Genomic DNA, 12,839 nt, shown 5'->3' with positions numbered 1-12,839 from the left:
GTCCAATTTCAAATGCGAACTTTGTGAGGGTGGTGTAATCTCATTTCATGTAGGACTAGTTAATTTTTTTCATTCTTTACCTTTTGTATTTAAAAAAAAAAAATTAGTATTTTTTTTTAATAATCACCCGACAAACTTTTATACCAACTAATGATCTAGCATTTGTATTCAGATGAGTTATCATGATTTACATTTTTCCAGATATTCTGTCGGACCAGGACGTGAAGACTCTTGGGATTGAGAATTCAACCTTTTGAGGATGAAGTTGTCAAAACATATAAACACGCCACTTTAAAATGGAGGTATTGAATAAAAATAGTAAGAATACAAGATTTATCATGTAATTTAATTAATGAAATTTAAATGTTTATTAATATTAGTAACTTGTTGGTTAAATAAGTTAATTAAATTATATTCAAGGGGTGGGGGAAAAAAAAAAAAAAAAAGAGACAAAAAAGCTACCTATATAAGTTTAATTTAGTCTGAAAAATAACTACTCTTATTGTTCAACTAGTGAATCTTTACCTATAAATTCTAGGGTTCATCTAGAAGCAACATTATTATATATAAAAAAAAATAAAAATGTAATCAGAGCAAACATTGACTATGAGTGTACAATTATCAAGAAACTTTTATACTCCCTCTGACCTATTTTATCTATCATACTTTTCTTTTTAGTTTGTCTCAAAATAGTGTTATCTTTAATTTTTAAAGTTGAACATAACTATCACTTTACATTTCTCAATTTACCCTTTTGATTTTTCAAATTTCTAGAGGTAAGTACAATATAATTGTACTTTGTACAACTAACATCTATTTTTGAGGAGCAAAATTGAAAAGTTAGCAACATTTATATTGTATTAAAAATCGTGCAAAAAGCAAATGAGGCAATCAATTAGGGACGGAGGGAGTACTATTCTACATCCCAATATCTTCACAATTAAAAGAAAACTTTGATTGATCGAATTATGTAAGATGACGAACTTTCCTCTCCAAGCATCAATGCAACCATCCCTCTCAGCACTTGTCAACCTCTGTGATTTACTCTAATACGAATTATCATATCAAACATTTACTACTGCACCAAAAGTTATCGTTAATAGCGAAGATAAACAACTTTATATTTATTATACTCATGTATATATAGTAGCAGTTAGCGTTACACTTCACACTTCAATAATAAGATGGACGTGGTCCTCTAAGCCTTTGCCTAACAGTGTAATAAGATATTCTAACAACTAAAACTAAGTTTTTCCAAATTATGTAGTGTATAATCAACAATTGAACACACACACAAAACAATAAAAAAATGGAAAATCATTGATTTATTAACATGATCCATAACCAGCTGGTCAAAGAAACTACTCATTGGAAAATAGTAGTTCTTGAAATAATTTACATTTTTAGTGGAAGAAAGAAGATTTTTTGTATAAATAATAAATATCAATTATTATTATTATTACTATAATTCATAAACAAGGACATTACACATAACCCTCTTTTCTTCAAGTCTATATTGTCCCCTTCACTTTTTTCAGCAAAATTTATGCTTCTTCTTGCATCTCCCTGCATCTCTTGGTAATCTTCAAAGTCATCAGCTCCCTTTCCCTATAAGCATAATCACACCCCAAAAAAGAATAAATATTTTTTGGGAAAATTAATTTATTTTCTAACTAACTGATAACCTAAAAGAGGGTTTGGAATATAATTTAAGTTAGGGTTTAGAAAAATAATAAAAATTCGAGTTTATATTAAAACCTTATCTTCTCGTAGTATCAAATAAAGTAATGAATAGATTAAAACAAGAATAAAATTCAATCAAATTTAAATATTGAGGTGCAAATTATATTACCATATAATTCCCAGAATTGATTTCTTGTCTCCTGTAATTGTTCTCCATCTGCTTGAGACTACTAACCTGTGATGAAAACCAAACACTATTCCAATTCAAATTTTAAGTAAAAAATAAAATAAAATCATCTAGAAACATATATATCGAACCATTGTATTCATCTTCAACTATAATAGGTTTAATCATGAACTAAAACGATCTGCGAACATGGCAGCCCATCTGATCGCTCGGGAAGCCTGTTTCTCTGTTGATTGTAGGGAGTGGATGTTTCACCCTCCTGTTCCATTTCTAATGTAACCGAGAAGCATTTTAATATATTGTTGTTTGATGTAAAAAAAAAAAAAAAACAAAAAACAAAAAACAAAAAACAAAAACTAGGTGGCACGTAATCTTTTGAAGAAGTTTATTGATTCTATAGTATAATTTTACCAGTACAAATTGATCGATTGATACCTTAGAATTTTTCATACAATAGGGTTAATTTATTTATTTTTTGGTCAGACCACGATGTGTTCTGAGTAGATCCTAATTGTAGGAGGCACTTTTAAGTTCGTATCATACTTAGACTAATTCATGTCTGCACCGAGTCGGTCCAATTAAGGGTCAAAGTGCTGGCCAAATTGGGTTTTCATACGAGAGGAGATTCAAATTCTCTTAAGGGATAAGAGTGCACGACCATTCACGCCAACCAAACTGGTTATACAACAGGATTAATTAGGTTAAAGAAGATGAGTTTTATGATCTGACCTTTGGGCTGTTGACAGGAGAGCTGGCAGTGTCCTCCAAATCAGGATCAGAGAGTTTGGTGTTGGGTCTTACAGCTTTCTTGAAATTCAGTCTGTTGAGAACCTGAGAGGCACCCAGTGAAGAATAAGGGCATGGTGATGATGATGGGTTCTTATTATGATGCTTCCATGCAGGGTGAGAAGCAGCATCAGACAGCAAAGAAGCTCCACCATTAAAGCTATCATCATCATCTTCATCATCATGATAATAATCTCCGCCATTATTATCCCTTTGGTTTCCCACTGAGAAATCCTGCAAGTAATCTGTCCACCCACTCTCCTCCGCCGCATCCATATTCTTCTTGGACAGACTCATCTTCAATTCTTGAAGTTTTCTTGGTGAATTCTTGCAGAGTTTGAGCTATGGAGGTGTTTTGGAATGGAGGGTTAGGGAGGTTTAACGTATATATAAAATGCCAATGTGAATTGAACTATGGGTGAAAAGGGTGGCCCATCAACCCCCACACCCACCCCCGGTGGGTCCCACGGGATTGAGAGGGAGAAGCTGAGCCGTTGAGGAAGTTAAATCAGCACAGTTGCAGCAGAAGAAAAGAAGAAAAGGAAGAGAGAGAGAGAGAGAGAGACAACGTGCGAGGATAGCATGTTGGTTGACCTTTGTTGTAGTAGGTTCAAACGTTGTTAGATATAATAGAACAAATTTTTCTTAATGAAAGTGAAATGTAGTAAGACTAGTGAATTTAATACTGGTTAATTGGCAGTTTAAGAGAGGGATTAGTTAGTTAATTAGATTGGTTACTTTGGGAAAGTGCATGAACTTGAAGAGGGGCCGGCGTGATTATTCTTCTCCTTAATTGGAATACCACCGCGGAACAGGCCGCGCCTGTTGTATTCCGAAGGATTCATAACTCAAACTCGAGACCTTTAATTAAAAAAGAAGAAATTTATCACATTAAGATAATTCTCGTAAAATTGATCAAACAATTAACTTAGAAACTATCTATTGACATTCTTAGGCCGAGTCAATCAGCTATGGACAATATAAATTGGTTTACTTTGATCTTTTACCGACTAACAACTCAAGGCAGAATTCACATAGAACACACATCGACTATTAATTTTTTCATAAATAAAATAAAATAAAATAAAAACCCATCTCACCTCATCCACGCTCGTGGATAATTACAATCCTTTTAAAAGTATAATTTACTTTAATGAATAATTTCCACGCTTTTAAAAGTATAATTTAGTTTCGTAGATATTTCAACCCTTTTAAAAGTATATACTTTCATCCCTAGTTGGTTGTTTCATAATTTGTATGTATCTTTTATTCGTCAGCAAGAAGAAAGAACAGCAAACACCAGATCTTCATTAATATATATTATATATCATGCTCATCTACAACACACTCCAAAGCCATACTCATTCTATAATTAACCAAAACCAAACAGAAAATAGAAAACTAATGGGATTAACTGTTGTAAGTCCGGAAGAGATGGAGGAAAACTTGACGGCAGGAACTGGGAAAGTGGCGATACTAAGGAAGACGAGAGGGAATTACGAGGGAGCACCGAGGTATGAGGCGAGCCGTAATATGTCACTGAAAACTCCTCCGGCAGTCACCTCAGCTCCGGCCCCTGGGCCACGCACAATGAGCGGCTGCGTGGCGTACCTTTCAGTTGTGAAGGCGATTATGTTGTCGGACCCTGAGAGTTGAGTGAACGGGTGCCCTTTCTCGTATCTGTGCAATTTCACGGTCCCTTCTTGATTGGAAACATCCACCACTCCAACATATCTCAGCACCTTCAGACATAGATTGTTCATTATAGACTATGCCTAATGCTTATTCAACTCAGAACAAATCTGTTAATGTTTTTATTCACATCAACTGACTAATCCAATTTGCAGTTCGGTTATTTTAGGCCGTTCTGCTATAATTTCTACTAAAAGGTTAAATTTTCGGTGAGACGGGGATAACTATTCTGGCATCGAAGTGTTTGTATAGATCTTACCTCCCCTGCAGCTTCAGCTTCCCGCCTTTGCTTAGCCAAGTCTTTGTCAAATTGTGGCAGCTGCTGCATGAAGTCCTCGGCTGATGCACAGGCCTGGAATAAAGTAATAATATCACTTCGAAAGAAAACCAACTACTATATAGTAGGGAATGTTCCGTGATTTATACTACAAAATTACCCTTAACGGCTCAGGAACAAGGTTCTTAACCGAGATATCTGAAAGTTCTAGCTTCAATCCACACTCTCTAGCAAGAATTATCACCTGTGCAAAGAAAATTATATAAGAAAACATAAAGCATCGTCCAAGGATGGAAGAGTTATCCAACATCTCGTTCCCATGTACTCCAATCATATTAATGTCATGAAAAAATTTGAACATTAAACATCTAATACCTTTCTGGCAACATCTGTTCCAGATAGGTCTTCTCTGGGATCTGGTTCGGTATACCCTGCCTCTTTTGCCTCCTTGACCACTTCACTAAAAGCTCGTGATCCCATGAAGTTGTTGAATATGTAACTCAAAGTTCCACTGCAGAGATTAGTTAATGGAAAAGCAGCTGAATAAGAAAAAGACAAAGATCACAAATAAAAGTAGAGCTTCTCTTACTTCTCATGTGCATTCTCTGTTCAAATTTATTTTTCCTACTTAAACCAGATAGAAGATTTGAGACTAGAATTGGAAATTTTAGCCTGTTGTCTTTTTTTTTTTTCATGATAATGAGATCCAAAATTGGATTTCTAAGTTCAAGGGATGCGACCCAATTTCAATATGGTACTCCATGGCTCTCTCTTTTCTTTTCTTTTCTTTTTTTTTTTCTTTTTTTTTTTGATAGCTAGTTAGCTACATAAAAAGTAGCATTACAACATCCCCTCGTACAAACCTGAAAATCCCCTCAATCTTCAATATTTTGTCCCCAGTTTCAAGAAGACCACGCAAGGTACTAATAATGGGCAAACCAGCTCCAACAGTAGCTTCATAGAAGTAATGCGTATAGGACTGACGTTGAAGATCTCTCAGTTTCAAATACTGAAATTTTTTTAAAAAATATAATAAATAAATAAAAAAAATCAAATTAAGTAATTAATAGATGCTTTCTCAATTTCAATTCTGTCAAATGAAGGTAAAAACAGCTTTTCAAAGGAAGGCCACTAGTGGACAGGATGATGAAGTAAATTGCTTATAACTACTGGTATGGACATAACGTATAATATTGTTCCATTTTTTGGTCCCTATTTATATCATTTTTCAGCACTTTAACACTAAATTATAAAATGGCTACTTGCAGTTCAACACGTGCAAAGTTAGCAACCATTAGTCTCTCTGTTATTAATGGGGTATTATTGTATTAGATTTTTAGGGAGTCTTAAATGGGGGAATGGTGGGTAACTTCGTATAATTAAAGGAATAATTGTGGCTAACATTGTCACATACTGTTAGTACCTCAATTATGCAAACAGCCAAACATAACCATCATTAATTCATTAGTCCCTCCTTGAAATTAGCATAATTAGATGAGTGGCCAATTTTGAGAGTTGAGGAAGTAACAGTAGGCAAATAAATTTAGCCACAATTAGTTCTTCAATTATACAAAGTTAACCACCATTAGTAGCCAAGTGGACTAACAATGATTAAATTTCATCTAATTGAGGGACAAGTGGCCACTTTTGAAATTAAATGTTCAGTGTCAAAGATGGTTTACAAAAAAACAATTATAGAGAAGGAACTAGAAGAGGAAAGATCCATTTATCATAATAAATGGTTGCAGAAAGGTCACAACAATGCTTATCCCAACCAATCCGACCATTGGTACATATTGACATATTACCTGGTTAAGTGGTCCTGAATTGGCCTTTTTATTTGGAGTAATCACATGTATCCCTCGATGCAACCAGTCGTAATAATGGCTTGCAATATAAGAATCTGCAGTGCAATCTACAAGAACAGTATTTGGGATAAAATGATTTTCACGAACATGCTGAACAAACTTATTCATGTCAGCAATATCTCCTTTTTCACTTAATAGCGCTTTCCATCTTGTCAAGTCAACACCCCTAGGAACAGTGACAAGAATGTTTCACTATCGCTATATGAAGAAAATTGAACAGCATTTAACACCAATGTATGAAAATATATTAAAAAACAAAAAACATTTAAATCACTGCTATGATTTAACTGCACTTAAGATTATGACACTGATACTTAACTTCGGGCAATAGATCTTAATATCATGACCAAAAAAAAAAAAAAAAAAACCTTCTAATATCTAATCCTCACCAAAGCCAAAAATAAATAAATACGCTGTAGTAATAAGAAAATATAATAAAGTCATTGCATGATCAAGTACAAAATCAAATTATCCTATGGATGGACATATGCCATTATTCATTAAGAAGAGTGCATTTAACAAATTGGTAGTGTTTTAAAAAAAAAAAAAAAAAAAAAACAAATTGGTAGTGGAAATGTGGAATAACAATGAGATCCATACTTCGAGATCAAATTCTGTTAGTTTATAACCAGAACCAAAATAAATAAGACAAATAGTCCCCAATTGAAGTAACTAAGGATTCATAATAATAGATAACTAGTTTTCCTAATTAATGTAGGGTCCTTTATTATTCAATGTGATGATGAAATTGAAATGCTTCAATGCCAGCATTGAGAAAGACAAACTTCCGATATCAACTTAACACCAACTTTAACAAAAGTACTATTACAAAGAATTTTTCACTCCGTAAATGGTTGCTTTATTATGTTCTGGCTAAAAACAGACTTAAAAGTGAGCATTTAAAAGGATTTTGAAGACCCAAATAATGCTACTGCCAATGTAATGAAACTTATGAAAGATGATTCTGTGTTCAATACTTACTTCTCGGATAATAGCATTTTCTTTGATCCAGTAATACCCATAACACGCAAATCAATGTTAAACTTTTCCTTTAAGAATGCAGCCTGCCACAGAAAACAACAATGCTATATATTTAACGTTCTATCACAATGTTGAAGATGAGAACAAGTCAGAGCCACAAAGAATTACTTTATGAAAACATGATGAAATTATAACACCAACAAGAAAATACTTTTTTTAGGAAAGTTACTCCAAAAAAGAAACATCTTTCACCTTAATTCAAAGATGACATGGGCATTAATTAGAGCTGCACTCAACCCATGGGTTATAAGATTTTCACTTTCTGCATTATTATGCACTGGTTGAGCAAAGACATACACACAGATTATCATTCGCATACATTGGCTAGGAAAGAATGCCCCACATGAAGCCTGAGTAACCCAGGAGTTTGGAGGGCGGGTGGGGCCTTCTATGGGTTGAAATATGCCTGGAAACCAACATAAATTTGTATACCTGATCTTTGAGCTGGTCAAGCAATGTACTACCAATCAACCCAGGTCCAATGATACCAACTGCAATTGTTGTTTTTGTCAAATAGAATCTTGAGTGCACAGCACGTAAAGCCCTTACACAATCTTCTCGTTTAACAACTACTGTGATGTTGTACTCTGAGCAACCTTGAGCTATGCCACGGACATTGATATTCGCCTGCATTGACATGCCAAATTTCAAAATTTTGACATCTAAGAATAACCACAGATTATAGAAGCACCATTAAGTTTCAATGCAAGACTAAATGGTTAAGTTTTCCAACCTTCGCAAGTGCAGAGAAAAGTGTAGCACTAACTCCTGGTGTACTTGCCATTCTTTGACCAACTGCAGCTAAAATGCTACAGTTTGGGATCACTGCAATCTGAAAATTGAAAAACACTTACTTATTTAACAGGAACCCAAAATCTGTGATTAAAGCACATACAGATTGCTAGAATATAAATTTGAAATATTAGTTCATTACAAAGCAAATGTTTTTAGTAGTTACTTTCTCCTATAATTAAATGGTGTATGCCCAACCAATGTATTAAGCATTCTCAATGTAGTCACTAATATATTAGGGTTTTCTCTATTTTAAATCTTGACATGCTATCAGAGCCAGCAAGCAACTAATGAACTAAACATGCAGACTTATATATTGGTAGAATAAGAACTCAAATGAAACCTGGGAAAGGCGCCCTGCACCCAGAGCCTGAGAAAATCTGGATTCTAAAACTTCAGCAACTGCTTTTACTTCTTTTTCAGGTACAGCAAAGCATATTGAGTGCTCACTACTGGCCTGCATCATGCTAGTCAAAGACAATTGTACACATAAAAGTAAATTCACTTGCATCAGATGACCTTGATACCTGGGAAATCATGATGACATTAGCTCCGACATCTTTCACTGCACTGAAAATAGCACTAGCTGTACCAGGAACACCAGCCATTCCAGTTCTGCAAAGTAAACTTGCAAGTGACTATATGTAAAGAAATAGAAGATGGATAACAAGTGGCGGAGCATCATTCTCACCCTTCAACATTCACGAGTGCTAGATTGTCTATTGTTGCAAATCCTTTGACAAGGTAATCTGATCCCTGTCCCTCTTCATGTTCACTGTCAGGGGACTGGCAAATCATTGTTCCAGGTGCAGAAAGGTTGAAGATATTCTTTATGACAATTGGAATGTTGTATTGCATCACAGGAACAATTGTTCGAGGATGTAAGACATTTGCACCAAAATATGACTGCAAAAAAGATTGCACTTTTTTAAGTTATAAAGTTGATGTCTCAATAACGTTGAGAGTTTCAGAAAATATCAAGGCCGCACCATTTCCCATGCCTCTTGATATGTCAATGTCTTCAGTATTACTGCCTCACTGACTGCATAAACAATAACTTTTTATTATCCAACATTTTTTAAATCTAGGATAATGGGTAAAGGGAATCTTTCAGTCACACTATTTATTGAGTGATTAATAGCAGAAAGAAGATGATTAATTTACTAGTTAATCAACCTTTTCTTGGGTCTGCACTGTACACGCCGTCAACATCTGTCCATATTGTAACTTGGCGTGCTCTAACAAGAGAACCGATAATAGCAGCAGAAAAGTCACTGCCATCTCTCTTCAAAGTGGTACATATATTCTGGGGTGTGCTCGCTATAAAACCAGTTGCAATGATTGTCTTAGATGGGTTTTTAGAGTACCATTGATCAAGTCTTTCCTCCGATGCTAGATAATCTGGATCAACTTGATTAGAACTAGTAGGGTTTACAACTAGGACCTCCCTGGTGTCCATCCACGTACAGTCCAGACCATTCTACGGCAATACAAAAATAAAATAAAAAATTAGGCAACAAATTAGGACCAATTGTTAATTGAAAAAAGAAATGCTGAATTAGTGATCTTATATCTGAATAAATTAATTAAAAAAAGAAAAAGAAAAAAAATCAACTCTTAAACCACCTTTTTGACAACTAAAGATAGCAAATGAGCAGACCATAGCTCTCCATGACCGACAACAAAATCTGAAAATGATTCTGTTGCATGACCAGCTGTAATGAAACAGACTCATAAGTTAAGATGAAACCAAGGAAATAGACAGAGAACTGGGATTTGAATTAAATTAAAATGGATAGCATACTGTAAATAAAAAAAATAAAAAAAAAAAAAAAAATTAACATGATATCAATTAGTGTGAGCCAATAATGAAAGATTGAAGCAAAGATTATAGTATGCTTTTATCTTTCAGTGAAAATGTGGTTGTCTGTACAACTAAAATATTATGCAATTATGTTTATGTGGTTGAGTCTTCATAAAAACTGAGAGATCACATGAAGCTAGATTACAATGTTGTGTCTAGCTTAAAAGCTTCCTTAGCAATTAAGTAAACCTCCAGCCTCACTCATTTCCTTTCCCTTGATATTACCATTTTTCCAGTCCATGTTTTACCAAAAACCAAATGTAGAACAACATAAGAAAATCAAAAAGGGGAAAAGAAAATGATAGCTTTTGTATAAATAAATACACAATTTGCCTCGTGGTGGCTAAAAATTTGTTTCAGGGTGCACTTGAATTTTGAGTCTTTCTCAAGGATGTGTTTCTTGGTGGACTTCAATCTCCTACGAGAAAATGTTTTATATGTGCACTTCACCACCAGTGAAAGACTACTAGAAAGAAAATGCATAAATATTTTAGATAGCAAGTTTCATGAAAAACTTTCTAACACAATAAATTTTCTATTAATAGGTGTTAAATAGAAATGCTTCCTTACACAAATTTTATTATATTAAAGAGTCAAAAACTGTTTTCAAAAAAAAAAAAAAAAAAGTCAAAAACTTAGGTGCAAACAAGTTATTGTTGATATGCAAAACAACTTATGCATAAAAGGCTTAAGAAAGAGACACCCCCAATATATAAAGCAAGCATGGTAACAGGCATACCAATATATATTGCATGAAGCATGGCTTTAAGGTTGTTGATATCATCATGCAGTTTTGATAAGAAAGCTGCAAGATCACTTCCATCAAGTAAATCTACTGCAGTTAACTTGTGTTTCTCATGAACAGCATCCAATGCACTCGTATATAAATCATCCCGAGATTGTGCTTTGTATATCAAATCATACATCATATCAGTCACTTTTGACATTGCAGACACAACAATCAATTTTCTCTCTGATGTATCATTGCTTATTACATCTGCAACATTCTGTATCCTTTCAGAGCTTCCCACACAAGTACCACCAAATTTATGCACACTCCAACTATCACCCTTGGGAAGCTGAGTTTTCTCTATTGTTTCATTCATTAAACATTATGTTAAAACATTAGAAGTTAATCAAATACGAGATCTAATGTAAATTAATGAAGATATATATAATATAAAAGGTCAGTCAAAACACAATGAAGACTAGAGCTGACAGTAAATGTACCTGCACTTGCAATTGCTACATGCGAATTTGGCATGTCACTTGTGCTCCATTGTGAACTACAATCAATTCTGTAATACAATTAAAAGAATTCATTTAACAATCTGGTTTAAAAGAATGTTGCCATCAAGAAAACATAAAAGTAACCCCATAGAAAGAAAAGTTGTACGCTCCAGGATTCACACAGGATGCATGGAGGCCAAGTAAACTCATTACCAAAACTTCTACCTCAAAAAGGTTAAAAAATTTGTGTAGCTGTGACTTTGTGGACATGAATTATAAGACTGAAAGCAAACACTAACACTCTACCATATAATAATTATTAAATGTACAAGGAAATATGATTTGGTCTCAAATGTTCCCATTCAGGAAGCGAGGTTTAATCTGAAACTGCAACTTTCCGAATTGAATTCAGGTTATCCTAAACAACACACACATTTTCCCCCACGAGTAACACAGTATACATTGAAACACAGATAACAGCACATGGATGAACAATACGGAGTCCGCCAATGAGTGATTGACAAAGACTGAAAAAAAAAATTGTAGAAATTCATTTTCTACAAATTTTTACAAATTGATGCAAAACTCAAGTTACTCTTATCAAAACAAGGAAATCAAACGGAATTCATGCTTACTTGAGAGAAGAAGAGCGGTGGAAGGGAGAACGAAGAGATATATTGGTGAAGGAAGATGATGCCTTCTTAGAATTGGCATTTGAGGTAGTTGCCGGTGAGAAAGCGTAGGCCGTCAAGCTGCCGGAGCGCGTCGGAGCGATGGGAGATAGTGCCATTTTCCGATTTCAGGTGCTGAGGCTGCTACGATGTCGAGAAGAAATGGGCGGCTGGGCGGGGGGTTTTAGCTTAGGCCCTTTGGGTGTTTGGACTGTTGGCTTTGGACTTTGCTGACCAATCATCCCACTCATTTCGACAACTGCTTTTGGTACGGCTTAACTATAAAAAAAAAAAAAAAAAAAATGTTCAATAAAACAAAAAGTTTTGCTTTCAAAAATTAAAAGAGTTCTTCATCAAAATATAATAAAAGACTTAATTACCGAAATGGTCCCTTGACTATAGCAAAATTACCAATTTGGTCATTGACTATTTTTTTGACCAATTAAGTCCCTCAATTTTAAAAATTTTAACCAATTTGGTCCTCCATTTGTTTGACCGTTAGTCAAATGTTAACTTGGGACCAAATTGGTAATTTGTTATAGTCAAGGGACCATTTTGGTAATTAACTTTAAGGGTGGATAATTCGGTTCAGTTTTCTCGAACCGAACCGTACCAAACTAGTTAGATTCGGCAATATACCGAACAACCGAATGGTAATAGATTCTTGTATACCGAACGGTTCGGTAAAAACTCGAACCGAACTGAATTTGTTCGGTAAAAACCGAACCGAACCGAATACCGTTTGAAC

At 34.5% G+C, this 12,839-nt stretch overlaps 2 protein-coding genes across 3 annotated transcripts; both read right to left on the bottom strand.

Annotated features, from left to right (window-relative positions):
- Positions 1 to 1,312: 1,312 nt before the first annotated feature.
- LOC109163447 lies at positions 1,313 to 3,081 on the bottom strand. Of its 2 annotated transcripts, none has more exons than XM_019312193.1 (3): positions 2,600 to 3,081; positions 1,853 to 1,918; positions 1,313 to 1,608 (listed from the first exon to the last, which is right to left on the bottom strand). In XM_019312193.1, the coding sequence occupies exons 1-3, from the start codon at positions 2,951 to 2,953 to the stop codon at positions 1,444 to 1,446; spliced, it is 585 nt and encodes a 194-aa protein (XP_019167738.1). In that variant the 5' UTR covers positions 2,954 to 3,081; the 3' UTR covers positions 1,313 to 1,443. The 2 variants fall into 2 exon arrangements, with proteins under 2 accessions (XP_019167738.1, XP_019167739.1); XM_019312194.1 differs by having other exon boundaries at positions 1,313 to 1,574; positions 2,600 to 3,080.
- Positions 3,082 to 3,943: 862 nt separating this feature from the next.
- On the bottom strand, positions 3,944 to 12,366 carry LOC109163446 (bifunctional aspartokinase/homoserine dehydrogenase 1, chloroplastic-like). The gene is made up of 18 exons (XM_019312192.1): positions 12,056 to 12,366; positions 11,421 to 11,488; positions 10,930 to 11,280; positions 9,953 to 10,041; positions 9,503 to 9,806; positions 9,316 to 9,368; positions 9,018 to 9,232; positions 8,854 to 8,941; positions 8,670 to 8,783; positions 8,268 to 8,366; positions 7,967 to 8,161; positions 7,475 to 7,557; positions 6,434 to 6,659; positions 5,489 to 5,634; positions 5,001 to 5,136; positions 4,786 to 4,869; positions 4,608 to 4,700; positions 3,944 to 4,398 (listed from the first exon to the last, which is right to left on the bottom strand). Exons 1-18 carry the CDS (start codon positions 12,208 to 12,210, stop codon positions 4,153 to 4,155), a joined length of 2,745 nt encoding a protein of 914 aa, XP_019167737.1. The 5' UTR covers positions 12,211 to 12,366; the 3' UTR covers positions 3,944 to 4,152.
- Positions 12,367 to 12,839: the final 473 nt, after the last annotated feature.

This window comes from Ipomoea nil, unplaced genomic scaffold, assembly GCF_001879475.1.
Source record: "Ipomoea nil cultivar Tokyo-kokei standard unplaced genomic scaffold, Asagao_1.1 scaffold3025, whole genome shotgun sequence".
Lineage (NCBI taxonomy): Eukaryota > Viridiplantae > Streptophyta > Magnoliopsida > Solanales > Convolvulaceae > Ipomoea > Ipomoea nil.
This window is presented reverse-complemented; position numbering and strand designations above follow the sequence as displayed.

Coding starts and splice junctions, on each gene's coding strand:
- LOC109163447 (XM_019312193.1), bottom strand. CDS start 2,953: ATGAGTCTGTCCAAGAAGAATATGGATGCGGCGGAGGAGAGTGGGTGG. Junction 1,919..2,599: donor CTCCTGTCAACAGCCCAAAG/GTCAGATCATAA, acceptor TTTTCATCACAG/GTTAGTAGTCTCAAGCAGAT. Junction 1,609..1,852: donor TCAATTCTGGGAATTATATG/GTAATATAATTT, acceptor TTATGCTTATAG/GGAAAGGGAGCTGATGACTT.
- LOC109163446 (XM_019312192.1), bottom strand. CDS start 12,210: ATGGCACTATCTCCCATCGCTCCGACGCGCTCCGGCAGCTTGACGGCC. Junction 8,367..8,669: donor GTGCAGGGCGCCTTTCCCAG/GTTTCATTTGAG, acceptor TTCAATTTTCAG/ATTGCAGTGATCCCAAACTG. Junction 4,701..4,785: donor TTGTTCCTGAGCCGTTAAGG/GTAATTTTGTAG, acceptor ACTTTATTCCAG/GCCTGTGCATCAGCCGAGGA.